Source organism: Bos mutus, chromosome 10 (assembly GCF_027580195.1).
Source record: "Bos mutus isolate GX-2022 chromosome 10, NWIPB_WYAK_1.1, whole genome shotgun sequence".
In the NCBI taxonomy this organism is placed as follows: Eukaryota; Metazoa; Chordata; class Mammalia; order Artiodactyla; family Bovidae; genus Bos; species Bos mutus.
Genome location: NC_091626.1, coordinates 11,428,396 through 11,456,130, shown reverse-complemented (window position 1 = coordinate 11,456,130; position 27,735 = coordinate 11,428,396). Strand labels below are relative to the sequence as shown.

At 40.5% G+C, this 27,735-nt stretch overlaps 1 protein-coding gene and 1 non-coding gene across 2 annotated transcripts; both read left to right on the top strand.

Moving 5' to 3' along the window:
- Nucleotides 1-1,651: 1,651 nt before the first annotated feature.
- TRNAS-GGA (transfer RNA serine (anticodon GGA)) lies at nt 1,652-1,723 on the top strand. Its single transcript has one exon. It is a non-coding gene; the product is annotated as a tRNA-Ser (tRNA).
- Nucleotides 1,724-6,030: 4,307 nt separating this feature from the next.
- On the top strand, nt 6,031-26,095 carry SPG21 (SPG21 abhydrolase domain containing, maspardin). Its single transcript, XM_070377279.1, has 9 exons — nt 6,031-6,171; nt 9,975-10,061; nt 12,666-12,827; nt 18,171-18,251; nt 19,132-19,277; nt 21,127-21,235; nt 21,899-22,006; nt 24,047-24,187; nt 25,417-26,095. The coding sequence occupies exons 2-9, from the start codon at nt 9,999-10,001 to the stop codon at nt 25,531-25,533; spliced, it is 927 nt and encodes a 308-aa protein (XP_070233380.1). The 5' UTR covers nt 6,031-6,171; nt 9,975-9,998; the 3' UTR covers nt 25,534-26,095.
- The last annotated feature ends 1,640 nt before the right edge of the window (nt 26,096-27,735 follow it).

Genomic DNA, 27,735 nt, shown 5'->3' with positions numbered 1-27,735 from the left:
AGAAGTAGGAGCACATGTTAAATTGGCTGTCATATGCAGGCACTAGGCTAGACATTTCAAAAAGAATTTCCCATTTTAGTTACTATTTTTTTTTCAAATTTTTTTCAATTTAGTTACTATTTAATCACTGTCTTTATCACCTCTAAAAATTCATGAAATTTTCTAGAACCCTACAGATAGAAGCTGCTTTATTTTGAATTATAATAGTGCAGCTCTTGTTTCCCAGGATTTTTTAACTGCAGCTCTCCTTCCAGAAGGTAGGTTATCACATGGTTATTTATGGAAGAAACACTAATGAGATGCTAGGTTGACAGATGATACAAGATATGTGGTACCTTTGCTTCAGTTCAGTTCAGTTCAGTTGCTCAGTAGTGTACGACTCTTTGCGACCCAATGGACTGCAGCATGCCAGGCCTCCCTGTCCATCACCAACTCCCATAGCCTACTCAACTCATGTCCGTCGTGTTGGTGATGCCATCCAACCATCTCATCCTCTGTTGTCCCCTTCTCCTCCCGCCTTCAGTCTTTCTCAGCATCAGGGTCTTTTCAAATGAGTCAGTTCTTCGCATCAGGTGGCCAAAATATTGGAGTTTCAGCTTCTGCATCAGTCCTTCCAATGAACACCCAGGACTGATTTCCTTTAGGATAGACTGGTTGGATCTCCTTGCAGTCCAAGGGACTCTCAAAAATCTTCTCCAACACCACAGTTCAAAAACATCAATTCTTCAGCACTCAGCTTTCTTTACAGTTCAACTCTCACATCCATACATGACCATTGGAAAAACCATAGCTTTGACTAGATGGACCTTTGTCAGCAAAGTAATGTCTCTGCTTTTTAATATGCTGTCTAGGTTGGTCATTGGTTTTTTTCCAAGGAGCAAGCGTCTTGTAATTTCATGGCTGCAGTCACCATCTGCAGTGATTTTGGAGCCCCCCAAAATAAGGTCTCACTGTTTCCATTGTTTCCCCATCTATTTGCCATGAAGTGATGGGACTGGATGCCATGATCTTAGTTTTCTGAATGTTGAGCTTTAAGCCAACTTTTTCACTCTCCTCTTTCACTTTCATCAAGAGGCTCTTTAGTTCTTCACTTTCTGCCATGAGGGTGGTGTCATCTGCATATCTGAAGTTATTGATATTTCTTGCGGCAATCTTGATTCCAGCTTGTGCTTCTTCCAGCCTAGCGTTTCTCATGATGTACTCTGCATATAAGTTAAATAAGCAGGGTGACAATATACAGCCTTGATGTCCTCCTTTTCCTATTTGGAACCAGTCTGTTGTTCCATGTCCAGTTCTAACTGTTGCTTCTTGACCTGCATACAGATTTCTCAGGAGGCAGATAAGGTGGTCTGGTATTCCCGTCTCTAATAATTTTCCAATTTGTTGTGATCCACACAGTCAAAGGCTTTGGCGTAGTAATGACCAAACACTAACTTGTCTGAGAAGTCGAAATACTGTTTCCATAAAGAGCAGTTTTGTGTGCAGCGTACTTTTTTAAAAGTTTGATTGAAGGGAAGTAATGGTGGGGGGGGTTATCAGAGAAGAGCAGCTTTGAGGAAAGGCTATTGTGAAGATTCTATAATATGGCTCTCATAATTACATGGAATCTAAAATCTTAGAATTGGAAAGAACTTGGAGATCATTTAGGGCTTCCCTGGTGGCTCAGAGGTTAAAGCGTCTGCCTGGAATGCAGGAGACCCGGGTTCGATCCCTGGGTTGGGAAGATCCCCTGGAGAAGGAAATGGCAACCCACACCAGTACTCTTGCTTGGAGAATCCCATGGAGGGAGGAGCCTGGTGGGCTACAGTCCATGGGGTCGCAAAGAGTTGGACACAACTGAGCGACTTCACTTAGAGATGATTTATTCTAACTTTGGACTCATTCTACAGAGAAGAAAACAGCACCCAGAGAGAGGAAGTGTCTTTCCCAAAGATAGAACTCGGGTTTCTTAACTCCCCCACTCTGTGGCCAATCCCTGTAATCCAGTATAAAATATGTATGTCACAGACTGGATCTGGCAATGAGGAAACAGTATTCTTTTTCAAACTTGGTTCTCAGCATAATTTGATATATAACACTGCAGTCAGTTGTACCCTGAAAAACTTGAAAGGATGGTATTCCAAGAATTGGTATTGTTTTGCTCCTCTTTTACTTTTTCACACATGCTTCCCAGGGGCAAAATAAGGGAAATTCAGTCTGGTGGGTAAAGTGGGGTGGGGCAGGTTTGAGACCCCGTGAGAAAGTCAGACCCCGCTGTAGTCCATACAGCTTGTATTTTAACTTGAAGGCAACGAGGAGCTATTGAAGGATTTAGAGCAGCATTTAAAGCATGAATACAGTTGCTTTTAAGTATTTTTTTTTTAATCACAGTAACATATGGATTGTTGCGTGAATTCAGATGCTACGTCTAAAGCCAAGTTCTCCTTGTATTTCCAGTCTCCCCTCAGAGGTAACCACCACTCTGGTGTGTATACATGCATATGAGATATAGCTAGGATTATTTTGCACATGTGTTTTAAAACAAATATTATCCTGTCGAAAAAATCAATTTGAGGAAAAGAGCTTGGCTTTGGGCAGTTTTGAGAAGCAGCTGGCCACCTGTTTACTTTGCTTGGTGTTCACAGAGTATTTTGTGAACATTCCAGTTTGTAAGTGAGATTCTCACACAGGGACTGGTGCTGTGGGAACCATCTGGCAGACCCCAACCATGACAGCTGCAAACCCTCCAGCCACACCCACCAGGCCTGCTTGCCCCTTGGCTTGCCCTGGGTCCAGAGTTTGCTTCCTGCACTTGTGCGATTGTAGGGCAGCTGGAATCCACAGATATTAACTGTTCCTTGTTCACAGATTAGGGAAAGGACAATGTGCTTGCCATGTGTTATGGAACAACTGAAGGTCCAAATATGACCATGAGTTCCTTTTCTAAGGGAAACAAAAGATTCATGATTTGGGGTTTGATCTTTTAACAAAAGTATAAATATAACAAAATGTATCTATTTAATAAAATGGCTTTCCTTTATCAACAGTCAAATTAAAAGTTATTATTACCAAAGTAAGCAGAATATCCTTATTACCAGAATAAGGATTTTTAATACATTGGAGCAAATCCATAATTCATGTCTCTTTAGTGTAGATACTCAAGTGAGGTCTGGGAGTGTGGGATATAAGCAATACAGCTTTAGGAATACTAGCAGATAGATTTATTTATTCACTAATTAATTCATTCAATACACATTTAGTGCTTATTATGAACCAGGTCATAATAATTAATGCACTGGTTAAATCACTGTTTGATTTTCTAAATTAAAACTCCCAACCCATTGCAGGAGACAGATAAACAATGTAATGAGTACCTATAATGGGTTTTACATACAACCAGTGATTTGCCAGTTATTCTATTCATTAAACTTCTCTAAATTTTTAAGAAAAACATCCAAGGTTAAAATTCTTCGACAAAAACATTCAGAACCTATGTGGTGCAAAAAACAGAAGACCACTTTCTGTTGTTGTATACTCAGTCGAGTCTGACTCTTTGTGACCCCATGGACTGTAGCCCACCAGGCTTCTCTGTCCATGGAATTTTCCAGTCAAGAATATTGGAGTGCGTTGCCATTTCCTTCTCCAGGGGATCTTCCCATCCCAGGAATGGTCTCTTGTGTCTTCTGCATTGGCAGGCAGATTTTTTAACCACTGTGCCACTTGAAAAGCCCACTTTCTGTTACTGATTTGAAATTCTGAACAGGTGATTTGGCAGGGGTTTAGGGGGGTGGATATGTTACTGTGTTCTTGGGAAATGTATCTGGGATTTGTCCCAATCCTAGACTGGGATCCAAGGCTCCTAAGCAGGAAGGCAGAGCTCATTACTTAGGATGCAGTTTACTCTGATTCTTTCCTGCCCCTAATCCCCAAAAAACATTTGCCAGGATAAAGGCAAAGGCCTTTAATCAGGTACAAGTTTTCCCTGAAACAGATTAGATGTTTTTTTCAGCAGGATCTTACTGCGAGACTACTAAAAAGCTTCAAGCAAGGAGCTTTATATGTTATTCAGCATTTTCATACCTCCAAATATTTTAATGAAAAGGAGAGTCATGTACTTTGCAGAATCTTACATAAGTGATTATAAATATATTCAGTTCAGTCGCTCAGTTGTGTCTGACTCTTTGTGACTCCATGGACTGCAGCACGCCAGGCCTCCCTGTCCATCACCAACTCCCAGATTTACTCAAATTCATGTCCATCACATGGGTGATGCTGTCCAACCATCTCATCCTCTGTTGTCCCCTTCTCCCGCCTTCAGTCTTTCCCAGTATCAGGGTCTTTTCAAATGAGTTAGTTCTTTGCATCAGGTGGCCAAAGTATTAGAGTTTCAGCTTCAGCATCAGTCTTTCCAATGAACATTCAGGACTGATTTCCCTTACTATGGATTGGTTGTATCTCCTTGCAGTTCAAGTAACTCTCAAGAGTCTTGTCCAGCACCACAGTTCAAAAGCATCAATTCTCTGGCTCTCAGCTTTCTTTATGGTCCAACTCTCACATCCATACATGACTACTGGGATGGATCTTTGTTGGTGAAGTAATGTCTCTGGTTTTTAATATGCTGTCTAGGTTGGGCATAACTTTTCTTCCAAGGAGCAAGCATTTTTTAATTTCATGGTTGCAGTCACCATCTGCAGTGATTTTGGAGCCCAAAAAAGTAAGGTCTCTCACTGTTTCCATTGTTTCCCCATCTATTTGCCAGGAAGTGATGGGACTGGAAGCCATGATCTTAGTTTTCTGACTGTTGAGTCTTAAGCCAACTTTTTCACTCTCCTCTTTCACTTTCATTAAGAGGCTCTTTAGTTCTTCTTCACTTTCTGCCATAAGGGTGGTGTCATCTGCATATCTGAGGTTATTGATATTTCTCCTGGCAATCTTGATTCCAGCTTCTGCTTCATCCAGCCTGGCATTTCACATGATGTACTCTGCATGTAAGTTAAATAAGTAGGGTGACAATATACAGCCTTGACCTACTCCTTTCCTGATTTGGAACCAGTCTGTTGTTCCATGTTCAGTTCTAACTGTTGCTTCTTGACCTGCATACAGACTTCTCAAGAAATCTGTAGGTAAGATTTCTGTAGGTAAGGTGGTCTACTATTCCCATCTCTTTAAGAATTTTCCTGTTTGTTGTGATCCACACATTCAAAGGCTTTGGCATAGTCAATAAATCAGAAGTAGATGTTTTTGTGGAATTCTCTCGCTTTTCCCATGATCCAGCAGTTGTTGGCAATTTGATCTCTGGTTCCTTTGCCTTTTCTAAATCTAGCTTGAACATCTGGAATTTCACCGTTCACGTACTGTTGAACCGTGTTAATAATGTTAATAAATATATGAACATTCTCTATTCCTATAAGGGAAAGTGATGAAGGAGCTGGCCGGTCAGCGGGAGCTGTTCCTGGAAATTCCCAAGACCTCAGCACAAGTCTGGAAAGGGAGGTGGAGGTGTTATGGTGGAGGATTATGGGGGGCATTTGTGGCCGTGCCAAAGGAAAAAAAAATCTTGTCAAGAAAAGACAGTATACAAAGACTTGTTCATCAAAGCCTGTAACCCAAAGGAGTTCGCTCAAAGCTTTATGCCGAGAACTGCAGGCGAGGCAGGTCCCAAGGGTCAGGCGCCCCTTTCTTCCAGTCCCACAACCTTTCCCTCGGTGCTCACGTCATATGAGTGACCTAGAACTGACCCTTGAGTCTCTCTGGGCCTCCTCCCGGCGCCCCCGCCCCCGCCAGAGCCGATGCCAACTCTGCAGCCGGCAGGATGTACGGAGAAAGCCGGAGTCTCTCTCACTCTGTGGTCCAACCCGCCCCGTCGCCATGGTGACCGCCGGAGTCACGCAGCTCCACCCCTTCCTCGCGACGTGGCCCCACCCCTCCGAACCCGGAAGCTCGCGGCTCGCGCCCGCTTCGCGAACAATTCCGGAGGAGGGAGGGCGGCGGTCCGGTCTCACTCGGTCGCGCGCCCCGCCCCTCGGAGGCCGGCCCTCCAGCGCGCCCCCACGGCTAGCAGCGCTTACCGATACTGAGCGCTCAGGCCTCCAGCCCCAACCCGGGCCCCAGCAGCCTCCGAGGCCGGCCCCCTTTCTGGAGGGAAGAGCCGCCTTGGGAGGAGGGACAGGGACCTGGGGGCGGCCACGGCAGGTGAGGGGTGGGAGGGGTCCTGGGAAGCCTGGGATGTGGGTGTATGATGTGTTTGTGGCCGCAGGTGAGAGTGGTTTGTAGTGATCACGGCTGCCTCTGTCGGTGTGACTTTGTGAGTGTGGCCCTTAGTGGGTCGGCTCATGTGACCATGCACGTGATTGCACGTCCCTGTGTGTGTGTCTAAGGTCGTGTCTGAGTTCATGGGGGTGATCGGTGTGCCTGTGACCCTGCCTTTGTGTAGCTGTCACCAGTGGGACTGGAAGAAGGTGGAGATCTGTGTGTGTTTCGCCTCGGGTGGGGGGTCGGGTACTTGACCTGGACATACTCCTGTTATCCCATATTGGGGCTACACTGCTGCAGCCCAGGAACGCATTTTTCCTGTAAACTTTGAAGAACTCTGAGCAGACTAGTTATTTTGGAGATTGCACCTCAGCCTGAAAGTGATAAATGCCTTTGTCATTGCTGAGCACGGGCCAGGTGTGAGGAAAGTGGCAGGGCTAAGCTGTCTCACTTTCCTCTTCTCCTTGTCCTCGGGAGTCCTAAATTCTGCATTTATGCTGCTTCTTTGTCTCCACCTACAATGTTCCAGCTCCTCTTGGCACCGAGCTTCAAGAGACTGAGGGGTAATTGAATAGCTGTGTGCAAATTTCCAAAAGCTTTAATACTAAGACAGGGTACAAGATGAGATGTGACCGTCAAAATGTCAAGTAGTCAGCTTTTCCTCCTATGAGGTTTAGAAGATAATAGAGTAAGTTTCTGAAGATAAGGATAAATCTTCCCCCCAGGAAACCTAAAAAAAGAATAGCTCTGTACTGGTGTGGTGAGGTATGGAGACTTGCATTAAAAAGCCAAGGGCATCCTCCAGAGACTCTTAGGTTCTAATATTTTGCTATTGCTTGTGTCAGTAAGAATCATAGATTGTCTGTATGTAGAGCATATGATTGAGGAAAAGGATCAGAAAATCTCTGACTAGTTGAACTGGTTAGATGACTTAAACATTTGTAAAGGCGATTTCATTGGCTGTGAATTGGCAGGGTCTGTTGAAATCCTGAGGGATAAGTGGACTGTAAAGTGGCTGGTTTTGGTGAAACCTTGATGGAGAAGTGCATGTAATTCTTGCACACTCAAAACTGGCAGTTTTATCCTGGAGCAGCACAAGGGCCAGAGAGGACTGGGTGTCTAGAGCACTCTCTGAGAAGGGGGTTTCCCTAAGCAAGACGAAGGGAAAATTCCTGCCACCCATTTCCCAGCAGCATGAACAGGTGCTTTTGTTTTTGTGAAGAATTGTGAGAGATCAAATCAGCGTTGAGCTCCTGGTCCACATTCTTTCTTATTTAATACCGATCAGTTGGATCACAGTCTCAGTGAACCTTTTTTTTTTTTTTTTTTTGCCATATGCAGAATGTTCCCCTTGTGACTTGGAAAAGTATTCCCTTGTAGTGGATGAAAGAGAGCTAGGAGAACAAAATTCCTTTTCATACCACTCACAGCCGCTTTCCCTTTGCAGCAGTTTTTTTCCCTCTTAAATGTCAGTTGGTCATATGCAACATTTGGTATCTATCTTACGTTTCATGTACTGCCAAACTAGCACAAGTGTTCACATCACTTGCTTCTATAAAAATGTAGTCACCGTTCAGTGGAATCTCCAACCAGTGAGATTAGTTATAAAATAAATGTTATAATATTGAGTGGTTGTGGATAATACTGAAGACTGTGGTAAGGAACCTTGTTTTACTTACTCCTGAGGGAAGAAGTGAATGACAGTGAGTGTGTGAGCCTGTGTACAATGTGTGTGTGTATATTTGTATGATAGTTTGGTTTGGATGTTGCAACTGATTCCAAACTATGAATCATTTATTTTATCCCAAGTTTGGTGAATATAGAAGCAAAATTTCTGACTTTAGTCAGACAAAGTGTTTTGAGTAGGTGTTTTGTTCTGATCTGTTGAGTAGGGATTTTTTTCTAAACATGTTTTTGATATTTCCTCCTGTAGAATAGTGATTGTTTATAGTAATGGTATACTAGAAAATGTCTTGATTAGGCAATAGTTAGATGACATAGGAATAGTTCAAGTCTGTCCAGGTAGAAAGTTTTCCAGAATTAACTATACTTACCAGTTGCTTTCAGTTAAAAGCAGTGACCAGCTTAGAGAAGGGCTATAGTTCAAATGGCTTCAGTTTTTTAACATGTTAATATTTGTTAAGAGAAAATGGATATGCAAAGAATGATTTTCTTTATTTCAGTATGAATAAGAACTACATCCATGCACATTGATTGTCTGTATAATACTGGCTGATGATTTTCTTCATATTTTAGAACCACTGAAGATTTCAATAAACTTTTCTAAGAACCATCCCAGCCTTGAAAGAAAAGGCCAGTTACTACAGTGTTAAGGTTGTAAACCTAGTTTAATATTGGATGTCTACATTTACCATCTCCTTGGGGTTCAGTTTAGTAGCCCCCAAGGCTAGAGGTAACAGTTGAGATTGCTGAGTGCCCTTTTTTTTTGAGGGAGCAGATGTGGAGGGCCAAAGAGGAAGATTCATTGGCTTAAGAATCCCTGGCACCTGACCAGCCCAGAAAAGCCCCTCTAAGTTTCTCAGTTCACAGTCAAGCCTAAGACTTAAGTCCTAGGGTCTCAAACTCATCCTAGCCCTGCTAGGAAAGTCCAGGCTTGTGCTGCAGTAGAGGACATGATGCAAAGGAGCATTTGAGTCCTTCCAAACCAATGGGTAGAATTTCGTCATTTGGCAATAAGAATCTGCAACAAGGAACTATAATTTTCAAGTTCCTGTTATGAAACAACATAGATTTTTAAGCAAACAGGGGCAGCTTTAAGTTGAGGATGCCCGGCCAATGTAACACTAATAGGTACCCAGGTTAAAAGGGATTCTAGGATTGACTAGTTTGGCCTGCTTAGGATGCAGTCATTTCATTTAGTCGACAGATAATGCCTGCTGTGTACGAAGCACTATGCTGCACTTTAGGGAGAGAGTAGTGAAACAATCCTAGATGAGAAAACAAGCCCCCAAAGGGTCAGTGACTTTTCCCAGGTCATAGAACTATAACAGCTGGAAATCATTAATCTCACAATAGAAGACCACCTGTTTTTTAAAGGCCACATGTTTTATTTTTTTGCAAGTTATTGTGCCTTCAGGAATGTTCTGGTACTTTATCATGGATCTTCAGCGTGCATTATATCACTTTTACCACATCCATATGAACAGCAAGTTTTTCCTGTATTTTGCATTAAAATCTATGTGTGTTTCTGAAGCTGTCTTCTCCTAGAGTTAGATTTATGGCATTTTATGAATTTATGAGGAAGCAGACTTAGCAGCAGCAGCAGGCTTACATGAACTCCTTTTTCTAGTGTGGACTGTTCCCTAAAATTCTGTCAGGAACATCTTTATTAACATAGATTCTTAAGGTTTTGTTGAAAGACAGGCTATTCTACTGCATTTGGAGTCATGTAACTAGGACAGGCAGTCAGGGGTCAGAAAAGACTGTCCTGTGGTCCTGGTTTTGCAATAGCCATGGGATCTTGGGTAAGTCATTAACATTTTCTAGACCAGATTCCTCTTTTGGAGGAACTAAGGGGGTTGGAATAATTCTCTCTCAGGGTACTTCTTGCTTGCTCCATGATTATAGGATTTCACCAATTGTTTTCTGTTGACAAGGTAAAACAGCCCATTTCCTCGGTTTTACCTTTTAAAGTATTGTTGGTAGAACCAGACCAGATTCTACATTTAGTTCTGATGTAAACATGAATTCTTGACGTGAAACATCACATGCTTTTATTTCAGGGTTAACCTCCATTTCAGCTAACCATGGGAGAGATTAAAGTCTCTCCTGATTATAACTGGTTTAGAAGTACAGTCCCCCTTAAAAAGGTATGTATGGTTTTACTACACCTCTTATTTGCAAAATCTTGTATTGTTTTTCATGTGTGATTTAGACATTATGTCTTAATAGTGTTTGAGAGTAAAGGTTATTGCCAAATATCACGACTGGATTGCAGAACATAATGTTCAACCCCTTCCCTGTCAAGTATAATCAACTTTTGAGACTCATTCAAGAGTAAAAGTCAGAATAACTGTACTTATTATTTTACAGTTGTTTTTACATATTCAAGCAAGCAGGAATACGTGTACTCCTCTGTATAGTTTGGTGGAAAGTGTAAGCAACAGCACCTGTACAGTAAGTGCAGTTAGATTCTGTTAGAAACCATTTTCCTGTTCTTCAAGATTGAAGATTTACATTATAGATCCTCTGTTTGCCATAATCTGTACTCATTCTGTCATAGTCATCTTTTAGAAACTTTATTTGCCTGGGTTGTCCAAAAACCCTAAACACTTACGTTGAAGTCTGTTGACTGTGAGTCTCAAATTAATCCCAAATGCTTGGGGATCACACTGACAAAAGTTGTGTCAGAATAAAATCTTTGCTGATCCCCTTGCAGAAGTATTAGAGTACTGTGATCTGAAGATCATCTATGTTGCTGTTAAAATTATTTTGTCAGGGTAGATAGCTGTGGAAGTAGCATGCAAGTTTGAATTAATAACAGTTACTCTTCCTATAGAAATTTGAGGTACAGTTTCTACATAGAGACAGAATACCTTCCACTATTGTAGGAAGTCCCCAAATACAGTGTAACAAAGTGGGTAGTGGTGTGCCCATTTTACAGATGAGAAAACCAAGGTTCATGGAGGTTAACATGTTAAAGTCACATAGTCTAGTAGAGTTTGGGTTAAAATCAAATTATCTGGCTTCAAAGCAGCTTGGCAAAGGGAACCTGCCTTTCTTCTTGCTACCCCAGGAACTACTGTCTGTGCTAGAAGAATTGCCACTGGAGTCCCTCTGCCTTGTCCCATCCCCTCAAGTAATTAACATGGGCTCCTCTTGATGAACTCACTCAGCAAGCTAATCACTAGACCCAAAGCAACACAAACTTACCGAAATATACTTGGAAGTAGTTGTAGGAAGTAGTTTCACTGATATAGTGTTATCCTTTGGTCAGTTTGGTCCATAAGTGATGAAGAGTTTGCTTGAAATTTCATAGTGCTAGATTTTAATTTTAGAAATCTGAATGTCATATCTCATGTTTTATTATTAGAAGGTTGGAATTTACTGGATGCACTATCAATGGTCACTAAGATTTTTCACTACAATCACAGCAAAAAGAAACATGAAAAACAAAAATGTGAGTGGCAGAATCCAAAGGGCAAAAACATAATCATGAGATATACCGTCACTTGTGGAAGTCCGGAAAGTATTGGATAGGGCCCTCTAGACTTTGCCCTGCCCTGTTCATCTGCTAAGTGACTCTGGTTAGCATGCTGCCACCCACATTGACACCATAGGCCCCACAGCACTGCCAACTTGGAGCTCTCAGAAGATGGAACTTGGGGCTTCCCTGGTGGTCCAGTGGTTAAGACTCCGTGCTCCTAATGCAGGGGAAAATAAGATCCAGCATGCCACATGGCATGGCCAAAGAAGAAAAAAATAGAACCTTGAACCTTTTAATATAAAAGTAGGATAAGTATTGATTTGCATTGGCGTTAAGTTCAAGCAGTTAATGTACTTTTCCAAATAGCACCAAAAAGTCAGCCAAAGAGAACGAAAATCACCTATCATGCAGTGCATACTGTAGCGAACATTTTTGCCACTATTGAACACTCAGTATCTGCCAGACTCTGTGCTGAACACCTGATTTGTCTCAGCTCATGTAATGCTCATCTTTTTCCCTTACTGGGTCAAAAGCCACTAAATGAGGAAGGTTTCTGATGACCTTCCTCCTCCTCATCCCCCTTTCCCCCAAAATCCAGTTTCTTCCTGAGCCCATTCCCCACACCTGACCGAATGGTTTGAAATACTCTCTGGGGACAGTGACACCTATACCTGCCTCATCCCTCCTCTCTAGCAGAGGTCTCTGTCTCAGAGGCTTGGGCTAGATCAGGCTCCTGAAGCATCTCACTCATGGTCCCATCTCTACCCAGCTTCTCCCCAGAGCCCGGAGTCTTTTCTATCTCTCGTCTCCCCTTTCACACACTAACCCTGCTGATCCCAGCCAGCCCTCTGGGCCAGCACTGGAGAATGACTCTGCAAATTGTCCTCCTCCTACATGCGCGCATGCACACACACAGCCAGAAATATGGGGGAGAGTTAAGATGCCATGTGCAGAGTTTACTGTTTAATGGTAAACAAAATAAACTTCAAATAATCATGACTGGAGAGGAAAATTCCAAGCTGAGAGAAAAAGAAGCTCTCGGGAAAAGTATAAAGCAGTTCCATGGACTGTGTCAGTTCTGAAGAAGGAAAAGGAGACAAAGCTGTTTATTATATGTACTGGTCTGGTGTGATCCCCACGTTAGTGTGTAAACCACCAAGACAGTGGTATTAAAATTGTCAGCGAAGTTACGGTGTCGAAATAACTATTAACATGTAAAATCAAATCCATGAGATTTTTCATTTTCTTCTTATAACTTTCTCTCCAGATTATTGTGGATGATGATGATAGTAAGATCTGGTCGCTCTACGATGCAGGCCCCAGAAATATCAGGTGTCCTCTCATATTTCTCCCTCCCGTCAGCGGAACTGCGGATGTATTTTTCCGGCAGATTTTGGCTTTGACTGGATGGGGTTACCGGGTTATAGCTGTAAGTATTGTTGATTTAGGATAACAGTGCAGGTCCACCTTTTCTGATTTTGTGTGTGTGTGTGTGTGTGTGTTTCTGAGTATAGTAATAGGCATGTTTCTTATTGTAAAATACTGTTTCATTTTTAAAATGTGAAAGGGAGTTTTTTGATGAAGGTGGTATGGTTTGAAAACAAACGGAGGCGCAGAGGAGACAAACCTTTATCGAAGCTTTCTCTACCCTCAGCTTGAACGTGCATTTCCTGAATAAGTCTGACCGGTAGGAAGCATTGTTGTTGTTTATAGATGAGGCTGAGGTCTGGACATTTTAGAGATGGCTGAGGGTCACACAGCCAGTAGGCAGCAGAGGGAGAACCCAGCTCAATCTTCTGACCCCATTTCCTCCCCCCTTTTATTCCATCACTGCTTGTGAGCAGCAAAGGGGACCGAAAGCTTGCTTTACTGTGAGTCTTTGACAGGTGAGGTGAGGTTCATTAATTAGCTCATATCCTTCACATTTGGTTAAAAAGTATGTTGTTTCTAATTGTTATCACTGCTGCTGCTGCTGCTACTAAGTCGCTTCAGTCGTGTCCAACTCTGTGCGACCCCAGAGATGGCAGCCCAACAGGCTCCCCCGTCCCTGGGATTCTCCAGGCAAGAACGCTGGAGTGGGTTGCCATTGCCTTCTCCAATGCATGAAAGTGAAAAATGAAAGTGAAGTTGCTCAGTCGTGTCCAACTCTTCTCGACCCCATGGACTGCAGCCTACCAGGCTCCTCTGTCCATGGGATTTTCCAGGCAAGAGTACTGGAGTGGGGTGCCATTGCCTTCTCCGTGTTATCACTGAGGTTGGTCTAAATCTAGTTTTGCATTGGTCATTCTTTAATCTCCCTCTCTGGGAGGAGGGCGTAGGCGGGAAGGCGCTGTTGCTCACCATAGAGTGTTTGGCACGCCTTGACTAGGTCAGGATGGTGGACTTTGGTTTCCTAACTTCCCCGAAGCAGAGGCCCTGGCTTTGGAGCTGGCAGTTGTTTTCTGGGACCTAGAATGTTAAAATGTAAATGGTACTCCTCATGGGAGTACTGCTGTTAGTATACGTTTTATTTACTGCCTAGAGGAGAGAAAATGTGGACCAGGGCTCTTCTCTTAGAAGGAAACTGAAAATTCCACTGGGGCTACCACCAACTGGGGTCACACGAGACAAATGCAGTTCCTCTTCCTCTTGACAGCCCTGCTCTTTCTTGAAAAAAACTTGTTACTTTCGGCCGCCTACTGACTTTCCCCCCAGGTCTTGTCTTCTCCAGGTAAATCTCTCCGGAGTCTTTAACCATTCCTCATATGGTGTGTTGGAAGCCCTGCCATGCAATCCTCCCTTGTTCTGGGTTTTCAGTAATCCCTCTCTGCACAGCATTCCAGGAGAGGAGGGTGGTAGCCGCCCTCGTCCTAGTCCTTTGCAGCTGAAGTGGTGACACTTTCTGTCTAGGTGATCGCTGTTGGTCAGCCAGGGAAGGGGAAACTGAGCAGCCCCCCAGCTGTCTGTCTCACTTTTGAGCGTTCTTCAAAGCAGACAGCATGTTTTTGGTTCTAAACTGACAGGGCACACAGCCTTGCCTTTTGCCTGGATATTTCTTCTTGCCCTCAAGCTTCCTGATGTGGGCATTCCCTATTTCTTAGCTAGATAAAGAATCAAGGAAAAAGACAGCAGTGTCTTCAAAATCACTTTGTCCTTAAGATTTGATCAAAGTGCCAGGAGATTTCTGAAATTTTACTAGACATCTGTTAGTATCCAGCAGTTAAAAATGCATGGGTCCTTTTTTCATTTACATTTTTATTGAAATAATTATAGATTCACATGCAGTTGTAAGAAATAATAGATACCCCTTATATACTTTGCCCATTTTCTCCCAATAGTAACGTTTTATAAAACTGTAGTAGAATATCACAGCCAACATTGATGTTAATATAATCCACCAACCTTGTTCACATTTCCAGTTTTACTCATACTCATTTTGTCAAGAGATTTTTCTGCATCTGTTGAGGTGATCATGCAGTTTTTCTTCAATTTGTTAATATGAGGTATCACACTGATTGATTTGTGAATATAGAAAAATCCTTGAACCCCTGAGATAAACCCCACTTGATCGTGGTGGATGATCTTTTACTATATTGTTGGATTCAGTAGTATTTTGAGGATTTTTGCATCTATGTTTATCCGTGATATTGGCCTGTAATTTTCTTATTTTGTGAAATCTTTGTCTGGTTTTGGTATCAGGGTGATGGGGGCCTCATAGAATGAGTTTGAGAGTGTTCCTTCCTCTGCAATTTTTTGGAATACTTTTAAAAGGATAGGTGTTAACTCTTCTCTAAATGCTTGATAGAATCACCTGTGAAGCCCTCTGATCCTGGACTATTGTTTGTTAGAAGTTTCTAAATCATAGTTTCAATCTCTTGTAATAGGTCTATTCATGTTTTCTATTTCTTCATGGTGCGTGTTCCTATTGATTTCTCCTTTAAGCAATTGCCTGTATATTGAGGTGCTCTTACATCGGGTGCATATTTATTTACAATTGTTATATCTTCTTGGATTAACTCCTCGATCATTGTGTAGTGTCCTTCTTTGTCTCTTCTAACAGTATTTTCAAGTCTATTTTGTCTGATAAGAGTATCACTCCTCCAGATTTCTTTGATTTCCATTTGCTTGGAATACCTTTTTCCATCCTTTTAGTTGCAGTCTGTATGTGTCCCTAGATGTGGGTGTATCTCTTATAGAGAGCGTTCAGTTCAGTTCAGTTCAGTCGCTCAGTCGTGTCCGACTCTTTGCCACCCCATGAATCGCAGCACGCCAGGCCTCCCTGTCCATCACCAATTCCCGGAGTTCACTCAGACTCACGTCCATCGAGTCAGTGATGCCATCCAGCCATCTCATCCTCTGTCGTCCCCTTCTCCTCCTGCCCCCAATCCCTCCCAGCATCAGAGTCTTTTCCAATGAGTCAACTCTTCACATGAGGTGGCCAAAGTACTGGAGTTTCAGCTTCAGCATCATTCCCTCCAAAGAAATCCCAGGGCTGATCTCCTTCAGAATGGACTGGTTGAATCTCCTTGCAGTCCAAGGGACTCTCAAATATATGGGTACTTATTATTATTAACTTGTTTATTTGGGGCTGTGCTGGGTCTTCATTGCTGCGTGGGCTTTTCTGTAGTTGCAGCAAGCAGGGGGTCCTCTGTAGTTGTGGTTCATGGGCTGCTGATTATGGTAGTTCTTCTTGTGGATTCTTTACCACCGAGCCACCAGGGAAGCCCTAGATCTTGTTTTTTGATCCATTCAGCTAGTCAGTGTCTTTTGGGTGGAGCATTTAATCCATTTACATTTAAGGTAATTATCAATATGTATGTTCTTAATTGCTGTTTTGTTAATTGTTTTGGATTTGGTTTTATAGGTCATTTTTTCCTCTTCCTCTTTTTTTCTCTTCTAACCACTACAGTCACAAAGAGTCGGACATGACCAAGTGGCTAACATACTTTCACTTGCAATTTGATGACTATCTTTAGTGTTTTGTTTGGATCAGTTTTTCTTTTCTATGTGTATCTATTGCAGATTTTTGGTTTGCAGTTACCATGAGGTTTTGATATAGCGTGCTCTCTCTGTCTTTCTCTCTCTCTCTTTCTATACACACACACACACACACACCCACACGATTGTTCTAAGTGCTGGTCTCTTAATTTCAAATGTATTTCTAATGTCTTGCATTCGTACTCTCCTCTTCTCATGATTGCTGAGTTTGATATCATATTTGTGTGTGGATGATTTCCTGCCTTTTACTGTATATTTGCCTTTACTAGTGAGCTTTCTCATTTGTAATTTTCTTGTTTCTAGATGCAGCCTTTCTTTTTTGTCTAGAGAAATTCTTTTAGCATTCATGTAAAGCTGGTTTGGTGGCGCTGAATGGAACCTTGCTGAGTAGAGTATTCTTGGTCGTAGGTTTTTGCCTGTCATCACTTGAAATATATTGTGCCACTCCCTTTGGGCCTGGAGTAGCATCATTACTCCGAATTCTTTTTCAGGTAGAGTGCCTGTCTCCACTTCATTTGTTCTTCTCGGGTTTTATCTTGGAGCATATTTCTTTGCATATCATTTTGTCTAGTTTTCTGTGTTTGTGGCCTCTGTTCCTCAGGTGTCTCATTATGGTTTCTTCTTTGGGTATAGGCTTTTTTTTTTGGTAGGCTTAAGCCTTTTTTGTTATGGTTGTTCAGCAATTAGTTGTGATTTTGGTGTTTTCATGAGAGGAGGGTAAGCTCAAGTCCTTCTACTCCACCATCTTGTCTCCAGCTTTTTTTTTTTCCCCTTTGCTTATAGTCTCTCTTGCTCAGAGTGTCAGATGCAGAGGCCTTCCACCTGGCACTTTAGGCCAGACACCTCAGCTCTGGGACACTCCTTAGGGCACAGACATTTTTAAATTAAAGGATTCATAAAAATGTCATCTCCTTTCTTTTAGGCTATCATCTGACTCAAACTCTCAAATTTTTGCTAGGAAGAGTCTGTTCTCCATCCTGCCTCAGAAAAGTGGAATCGTATCCACGAATGGAATTTTAATAGTAAAACTAACATATTACATCATATCTGAAATTATCCCATAATTTACATGGTGGTATCTATCCCAATGATTTGTCATTAGCCAAATAAATCTAAGTGCTTAAAACAGCAAGCCTTTAAGATGAATCTTACGTGTATTAAAGGGCACCCTTAGGTGACAAACCTGAGTCCCCTAGAAAGGAATTAGTGACTTGTGTTTCTTTTTCTTCATTATTGTCAACGTTAAGGGGTCACCTGGGGTCAAGCACCTGAAATGTTTAATCACAAACAAAAGTACTACAAGAAGTCAGATAGAATGACTAAGTCAGTAAACGTAGAGGAACAATTTTATTGAATACTCCCTTAAAGAAATGCTACCAAAAAGAGAGGAAACTCTCCTTAGAAGGATTTCTAGTTCTGAGCCATAATTCAGAATGAAATTGGTTTAAGGGGAAAACAAAATTTTCTTACTTGAATAGGTTCTGCTCTGTTCACCCTTGAACCTCAGAGTTTCTAAGCTATTTGGAAAGGAAATTGATGTGAATTGAAATTGTTGTATACGTAGTATCACTAGAGTGTGGTTTTTATTTTTATTTTTTTAATTGTTCTGTTAGATAAAATTGGAATTTTGAAGTCTAGGATAAGATGAGAGCTTATTTTCCTATGTTTTGAAAAAGGAGCAGAGATTGAGCAAATGAGAAACACTGTTGTGAGAGCCCTAAATTTTTCAGATACATATGAGTTGTATTTTACTTTTACAATTTTTAAAATAAATTTAAAACTTGTTATATTCTAGTTGCAGTATCCAGTTTATTGGGACCACCTTGAATTCTGTGATGGATTCAGAAAACTTTTAGACCATTTACAATTGGATAAAGTGAGTACCTTGAAACTAGTTACTCACATGTGATTTTAATGCAACATTTACGTCATTGTCTGGTGTTGTCTTTTTTTTTTAATAACAGCTCTTTAGAGCTAGAATTCACATACCATACAGTTTACCCTTTTAAAGTGTATAATTCACTGTTTTTTAATATATTCAGAGATATGTGCAACCATCACAACAGTCAATTTTCGAACATTTTTTCCACCCCAAAAAGAAACCCCATACTTAGCAGTCACCACCCTTCTTCCTCCCTGGAGCCCTGTCTGTGGATTTGCCTGTTATGGATATTTTATATAAATATAAAAATGTAATTTGTGGTCTTTTGTGACTGGCTTTTTTCACTTCGCACGAGATTTTCAAGGTTCATCGATGTTGCAAATTCTATCAATAACTCATTCCTTTTAATTGTTAAATAAAATCCCATTGTATGGATGAAACACATTTTATTTACCCATTCATCACTTGATTTGTTTCCACTGGTTAGTTATTATGAGTGATGTTGCTATGAACATTCTTACACAAATTTCGTTTTCAGTTCTCTTGAGTACATGTCTAGGAGTGGAAATACTGAATTACTGAATTAAAATTTCTGTTTTCTTAAACAGAAACTGTAAAGTAGATTCATTTTCTAATATAATCTGTGAATAATATTTTTTAACTAATATAACATATACACCATTGTATTTTTTCTTGACAGGGTATAGACATTGCATTTAAATACAGTATTTCCTAAACTTCTAACTGCTGTAAATATTTCAGTCTAATGACTGGTGATAACATTATATTCTGTGGTTGGTGATAATTAAAACAGTTTTTTGATACTTCAAGATTAGTCATTGTTTTTAGGATCCTTGTGTTTGTTTCTAATTAGGTTCATCTCTTTGGGGCTTCTTTGGGAGGCTTTTTGGCCCAAAAGTTTGCTGAATACACTCACAAATCTCCCCGAGTCCATTCCCTCATCCTTTGCAATTCCTTCAGTGACACCTCTATCTTCAACCAAACATGGACCGCAAGCAGGTAAGAATGTAAACATGTGACCAACAGTTTTGTTATTTTTAGTGGAATTGAAAATGTTGATGTTTGGTTTTTTTGAAGCATTAGAGAGGGAGGGGCCATATATACTTTTGTCTTCTGAAACCATCCTGGCTTTTAGCATTAGAAACAGTCATCCTTGCAAAGGAAAAGAATTGAGAGAATTCTAACTTCAGTGTTTCCCATTACTTTAAATCATCGTCTGGCTTTATTATAGTTCACATGCCTTTACGGTTTCCCTTCAGTGCATATCTCACTGATACTGTATTCTGCTTGCTCTCCACTTAGTATTTTGTGTACAGAGTCCTGTGTAATGACTGTTACAGTTTTTTTAAGGCCTTCGGCTTCTCTCAATTTTTCATCAGGTTCTACTGTATATCTTTGTGTGTAAATTACTTTTGTTCCTCTCTTTCTGGGTTATTTCCTTGAGATAGGTTCCCCGAAATGGAGAGACTGTTTAGTTCGCTGGCACTTTTACAACATTAGTCTGCTTTTTAGAAAGATGGAGAGGGCATAATGCTTTGCAAGGCAACCAGTGGGGTACCTGCTTTATTGGAGCCATCCCTTCGTTGATTTTATCGTTTGAATTAGTTTTATAGATGTCTAATGGTACCTTAAAACTGACTTCACTATATTTCTTTCATTGCTAACAAGGCTAGGCTCTACCCCCCAAAAGTAGCCTATTGACTTAACTTACCTGAGTGATCAGATTGGTTTTCACAAAATGTTCTAGGTAAACATTGTTTTCATGGTTTTCACAACTATTTACTCTTGCATTCTGATTTTTTTAAAAATGTTTCCTGATTTTTTCTCACTTATTTACTCAGCATTTGTGCAGCAATTTCTTGTATGCATTAGACAGATACTTCATGTCCAGATGATGCACCAAAAGTCATTCTTTTTGATGATTTTTTCATGTTGTTTTGATTGTCAGAAGTCAAGACTTCCCCCACTTGGTGCTCTTGCATATCAGTAATTTTTTATCAAATGTCTGAATACTTACTATGTGTCACACAGAGGCTTCAGGGGTGAACAGAGCCAAGAGGATGACCCCCTGCCCCTCACTCACACACAGAAAGCACGCAGGCAGCATCCCCTTTAGAAGTTAAGAAGCTGTTGGGATGGTTTGGAGTAGAGAACTTAGATCATTGAAGGTGACTGAAGATGGCTAACTGGTCCTTATAAGGGACGTTTACTGAGAATGTATATCAGAAGGTGGTCTGTACCTTTTATAAGTCATTTTCAGCATAGGTTTAAAAAAATTCATGTTTACCCTATATAAGGGCTCCCAATGTAATTAATGGAGTAAACTCTAACTAAAGATCACATATAGAAATACATGAAGATTGAATTGCTTTGAATTAGCCCAAGAATCCCCTAGTAGCAATAGTAGGTATAATAACTCTGTGATTTTACTATTTTGAAATCTATCCTTTAATGTTAATCAAAAGGTGATATAAACCTTAAGATTGATATGGTAAGTGTTCAGTTTTCCACAAGTAGCTTAAGCCATTGAAAATAAGGCCAACTAGAAAATAAAATCTTGGAATTATCAGAATGTTTATCTCAATAAAGGCATTTTTAAATATTGCTTATAATTATTCCCAATCCTCAAAGGTTTGATCATATGAAACCATAACTCTTTGGGAACTTGAGAAAGCATTTATAAAAACTGGATGCTTCAAAACTAGCTCTTTGAAGGAAGAGACTAGGTTTTTTAAATCTCTAAATCCCAAATGCCTAGCTATACAGAGCTTCAATATTGAATGAATACTTGCCACTCATGTATTGTCTTGTAAGTTTAAATGTCAGTTTTTTTGTTTGTTTTTTACAGCTTTTGGCTGATGCCATCATTTATGCTTAAAAAAATAGTTCTTGGGAACTTTTCCTCTGGCCCAGTGGACCCTATGATGGCTGATGCCATTGATTTCATGGTAGACAGGGTAAGGATCATGACCTTGGGGAGGGGACACCTTGACCTGGGAATTTTCATGTCTTCTTGGTTCCTGAGAAATACCTGTCTCATTCAGTGTGTGTTAGAGGTGTTTGTTAAGTATTTTTCCATATTAACTTTAATACATCTAGATGGATATTACGGCTGCTGAATAATTTATCAGAATCATTTGGGGAAATTTAAAAAACACAGACTCTAAGGCCTCACACTAGGCCTTGAACTGGAATCCCTGGCCGAGGGCTCTGGGAATCTGTTCTGCCTCCCCAGGTCAGTGTGATGGAGCAGGTTTGTAGATGTGCAGGTAGAAACTACTGGATAGATGATTTTTTCTGAGGCCTCTTCCAGCTCTAAGATCACTGAAATGTTTCTCTGTCTTCATTAAGCTTCTGGAATGGGCTTGCTGCCCACAGGCACCTGGTTGAAGAGGCCCCTCAGGTTGAGGGTTGTGGAAGGCCAGGTGCCCAGAACAGAAAAGTATCACCACTTCCAGGGCCCAGTTACGGTCTCAAATATATTGTGTCTCCTCAGTGGTTAACTTACTGGCCCCACCACACATAATGCCACCTTTATAAATGGGATATTATCTGTGGATCTTATGTAAATGTGAAAAAAATTTTTTTGAAAAATCTTTACCTGTGTTTTTTTCCTGCAGCTGGAAAGTTTGGGTCAGAGTGAACTGGCTTCAAGACTTACCCTGAATTGTCAAAATTCTTATGTGGAACCTCATAAAATTCGGGATATCCCTGTAACCATTATGGATGTGAGTTTTCTTTAAGTAAAACAGATGCTTTACCTTTTTTATATGTATATGTCAAGATCCACCTTACAAATCATTTTACGATTTTTCAGTGTTGCTTCAAACACTGCATTTAATTTGTTTTTACCACCTGCCCCCCACACAGCTTTCTTTCAATTTCAAAAAAAATCTTTTATTGCTTATCCTGTATTTTTCCTGGAAGGAATAACACCATTGAAATAAAAATAAATTTAAACAGACATGGTAGTCCTTACCCATTTTGGTTTGCTTTGCTGTTCTTTTTAAGCTGTTACAAATCTGGGCAGCAAAATGAAGGTGCCAGAATCCCATAAAGTCCAGTTAACACAAAAGCTTGCTTCTTACATGTTTTTTTTTAATTATAGTAAAATACACATAACAAAATTCACATAACAAAATTTAAACTACTTTTAAGTGTACAGTTCAGTACCATTAAGTATATTTATAGTGTGGTCCAACTGCTACTGTTAGCCATCTCCAGAACTTTCCATCATCCCAAACTGAAACTCTGTACCCATTAAACAATAACTCTTCCTTCACCGTTACCCCTAGAGACCCTAGTAACCTTTGTCCTGCTTTTTGTCTCTATGAATTTACCTGTTCTAGGTACCTCATGTAAGTGGAATCATATAAATATCCATATGTATCTGGCTTGTTTCGCTTAGCATATTTCTAAGCTTTATCCATGTTAAAGCATATGTTAAAAATATCCAATTATCCTCCAATTAAAAATAAATTTAAAATTTTAAAAATCATTCCCTTTTACGGTTGGATAATATTGCGTTGTATGTATATACCGCAGTTTGCTTATCCTTTCATCTGTGGATAGACATTTGAGTTGTCTCCACCTTTTGGCTACTGTGAATAATGCTGCTGTAAATGTTGGTGTGCAAATACACATTCAAGGTTCTATTTTCAGTTCTTTTGGGTGGTGCATACCTAGAAGTGGAATTGCTGAATCCTTTGATAATTCTGTTTAACTCCTAGAGGGACTGCCTTACCGTCTTCCACAGGGGCCATACCATTTTACATTCCCATTAGCAGTGCATAAGGTCTCCAATTTCTCCATATCGTCACCAATATCCTTGTTATTTTCTTTATTTTTTTCTAATAGTGGCCACCCTAATGGATGTGAAGTGGTATTTCACTGTGGCTTTGACTTTTTATTTTAATCATATAACTGTTCTGTCTCACAATAGATTTATTCCTAAATGCAAGTAATATGGTATTTAAATTAAAAACTGATTTTTATCAGGTTATTATGAACATGTACAATAACTTACTATTTTCTATTGTAATTGCTACATTCCAACATTTACCACAACACAGAGTAAGCTTGTCAATACTCTCAAAGAAATATATGGTCCTCACAGTGCATTTGCTCTGCCTGCACTTTCAAAGTTATGGTCACCACTTAAGTACATGGTCACTTAAAATGTCTAGAAGTTTTAGCAAGGTGGAGACGCACCTGTCTTTATTTTCATGGTTTTTTTTTTGTCTTTTATATTATTTGAATGATTTTTGCATGAGTTTGAACATAAATTTGTGTGAGTATTATGATTCTTGAGTCATATATTGTAAACTCCTAACAGTGGCTCCCCCAGGAAAGGGCCTGGACTTTTTATCTAATATTCTTAATTTTTTAGATAATTATTTTCACAGAGTATATCACACATATAACTGCTTTTAAAATACTAAGTTCTTTTGGGGTTTCGTGATCTTTTTGAAATTGGTGTTTTCAGTGATTGCTTGCTATTAATGTTCTGTTAATTTAATTAACTATCTTTGAGGACAAATGAAATTCATGGTATAGTTTTTTTCCCCTAAACAATGCAAAAGACATTTGGCAGTAAAATCTGTGTGTTTTACTTTGGAGTTAGAGTCACTAGGGATGAGCAGAAGGTGGTGGCCCAGGCTTCAGAAAGGTTCAACCATGTCTCCTGTAAGGAGTGCTTGGGGGGACACTTTGGTTAATGTGAAAAGAACACATTGAAATAACAGTTTTGCCCTCATATTCTTCTAAAGGTGTTTGACCAGAGTGCACTTTCAACTGAAGCTAAAGAAGAAATGTACAAACTGTATCCTAATGCCCGGAGGGCTCACCTTAAAACAGGAGGCAATTTCCCATACCTGTGCAGAAGTGCAGAGGTGAATCTCTATGTACAGGTAGGCCCTTGGATGGAACCCAGAGTCTATCGTTTGAAACATAAAGCTTTTTGGTGGTGGAGAGAGAGAACTATAAAATTCTCTGTAGGAATGAAGCACTAACTTGATAAAGGTGGTCTCCATGAGTAATTTATAGAATTCAAGCATAGTAGAGACACCTGGGTGCCTGTCTGCCCACTCTCCCTTCTCTATGAACCACAGGCCTGAACTCACACACTGAGGAGCCATTTGGTACCATGGAACCTTGGCTCCCAGATTCAAGGAATTCAGTCAGGACACCAGACTTAAATGGAGTCAGTCTGAGTCCCATGAAGTGACTTCTTGGTCGAATTTTAATGCATTAAAACGTACACACAATCTAACACACACCACCTCTTCAAACACCTGCCTAAACTGATATTAGAATAGTGTGAGAAATGGCTGCTTTGCAGTTTGGCAAATAGTGTCATGACTTAAAAAACCAATCATGTTCTTTGATCCTGTCTGATTCCCAGAGACAGTCATTATGATATTAGAACAGCAGAGGATGGGAAGGACCTGATTCATAGCAGCAGAGGAGAAGGGTAAACACCTGCTTGAGAAGCAGCGTGCTGCAATTTAAAATGTTAGTAAGAAAATGTAGTTGCCCAGAAAGACTGGTTACATAAAGATTTTTGACTTTTTGTTTTCTAATTTTCCTCTAGTTAGTATATATTACTCTAGTTTTTTAGTGTTTGTATGTTTATTTTTATTGAGGTATAATTGGTTTTTTGGGCTTCCCTGGTGGCTCAGACGGTAAAGCATCTGCCTGCAATGCAGGAGACCCAGGTTCAATCCCTGGGTCTTGACGATTCCCTAGAAAAGGGAATAGCAACCCACTCCAGTATTATTCCCTGGAGAATTACATGGACAGAAGAGCCTGGCAGGCTATCGTCCACAGAGTCTCAGTCAGACACAACTGAGCGACTAACACACACGTAGTTGGTTTATAATGTTAGTTTCACGTGTTCTACGTAGTGATTCAACATTTTTAGATTAGAGATTATGTTCCATTTAAAGTTATTGTAAGATATTGGCTATATACCCTGTGATTTACAGTATCTCCTTGTGGCCTCTTTTATACGTGGTAGTTTTTACCTTTTAACCCCGTACCCCCATCTTGCTCCTTCCCTGAGTACTCTATAATTTAGAAGTAGAAATTATTAATATGCGACAGTGATGTTTAAAATAATCATTCTGCATTTCTGCAGATACATTTGCTTCAATTCCATGGAACCAAATACGCAGCTATTGACCCATCGATGGTCAGTGCCGAGGAACTCGAGGTGCAGAAAGGCAGCCTTGGCATCAGTCAGGAGGAGCAGTAGCTGTTAGTGACGAATGGTCCAGCGTGTTTGTACAATCAGTGACGTCAGTGCCCGCCAGTCGGCCTCTCTTCGGTTGGTCAGGTTCACCGGTTATCACTGTGTTTGGAACTAGGACTGATGGTCATCTTCGTGACAGGCAGCAGCTCTTCTAAGCCAGTGTAACTATTTCCTCTTCAGTTTTTTTAGCTTTTGAACTTAAGTACTTTTGGAGACTCCCATTTTAAGAACTGTGAAAATTTTGCTACCGAAAGTATTTACCCACTATGTTCTTAATTATTAATTTCTTAGTTTGGGGGTTTTGTAGATTTTTTTCCTTTTCTTTCTGTCTTCCTTTCTTCCAGTTATTTGCTGTAAATGCTGCATAGCCACGTTATGTATAGCACATTTGTTTTTTTATGCTCTCTTGGTTATAACAGTTATTAGAGTGCCAAGGCCGTCACCCACTGTTTGCTCTCCTGCAAATCAACTACTTCTAATTTCCAGTTAAGCCAGTTGTTTTTAATTTTGGCTGTTGTCTTTCTACCCATTACAGTCTTTGGAATAAAAATTCAATTTCAATGAGTTGAATTTTATGATTTTATGATTTTTTTGGCTTTTATGATTATTGCAGCTGCCAAATGGGCTGCCTACACATAGGACTCTGAGAAGCAGAGCATGGTGTTTGCCAAACCTGTGTGACTTTTGGTAAGTGACTTAATCTCTCTAAAGCACACTTGGCTCATTGTTAGATTACAAAAACAGTCATTTACTGAGCGGCTGCTCTGGCAAGGTACTTTTCATACCTGCTTTTCACCACCTCAGTGGAAAAATTTAAACACACATAGAGAAAATAGTATAATGAACTAAATCCCCATCAGCTTCAAAAATTATCACCTCATTGATGGTGTTGCATCATCTCTTACTCCACCCTCACTTTTTCTACACATACTCGTATCACTGGGTTATTTTAAGGCAATTTCTGATATCTTATTTCATCTGTAAATATTTTTCTATGTACCTCCAAGAGATAATGCCATTATCACACTTTAAAAAATTCAGCAATAATTCTTTCATACTAATATCCAGTCAGTGTTCCTATTTGTGATTCTCTCATAAATTATCTTTTTACAGTTGACGTGTTCTACTTAGCTTCCAAAGTTCACACTTTGGAAGGACCAGAACCGACCAAAAAGATCCTCCATGACAAAAGATATTAAGAAGAAATCACAACCAGATGGGTAGGAGGGGCACAGTTACAATATAGCCAAGTCCCATACCCCCAGGTTGGGGACCCACATACAGGAGAATTATAATTGCAGAGGTTCTCCCAAAGAGGGTTCCGAGCCCCAAGTCAGGCTCCCCAGCCCAAAGGTCCTGCACTGGCAAGATGAGCCCCCAGAGCATTTGGCTTTGAAAAGCAATCAGGGCTTACTTTCAGGAGTCCCAGAGAGCTGGGGAGGTAGACACTCCTCTCTCAAAGGGTGCACACAAAACATCACATGTTCTGGGTTTCAGGGCAGGAGCAGTAATTTGATAGGAGCCTGGGTCAGACCTACCTGCATTTTAAAGTTTCCTGGAGAGTCAGGAGGCAACTGCAGCTCACGCTAAGGGTATAGACACTGCTGGCAGCCAATCTTGGGAGCTCATTCTACCATGTGGACACTGGCACTGGCAAGTGCCATCATGGAATCCTCCCTCTAGCCTGGCTGTGGCTCAACAGCCTGCATGCATCACTGCTGGGATGCCTCAGGCCAAGAGTTGAAAAATATACTAGAAGAAATCAACAGTAGAGTTAATGCTACAGAGGAATGGATCAATGAGCTGGAAGATGAAGAAGTGGAAATCACTGAAGCCAAACAGAAAAATAATGAAAAGACAAAGAGACCTCTGCAGCAACATCGAGTTCACTAATATTCACATTATAGAGGTTCAAGAAGGAGAAAAGAGAGCTGAGAACATACTTGAAGGCATAAAAGCTGAAAAAGTCCCTAACCTAGGAAATGAAACAACCAACCAATCTAGGAATTGCAGAGTCCTTACAGGATTAACCCAAAGAGAAACACACTAAGACACATTGTAGTCAAAATGGCAGAAATTAGAATATTAACCCATTACTGACTGGAGGATTTTTGCAGAAACTTATACCGGGGGCTATAATATGTCTCTGGTCCGTAATGTGTTAAAAGCAGCAAGTGAAAAATAAAAGGAAGTCCTATAAAGCTA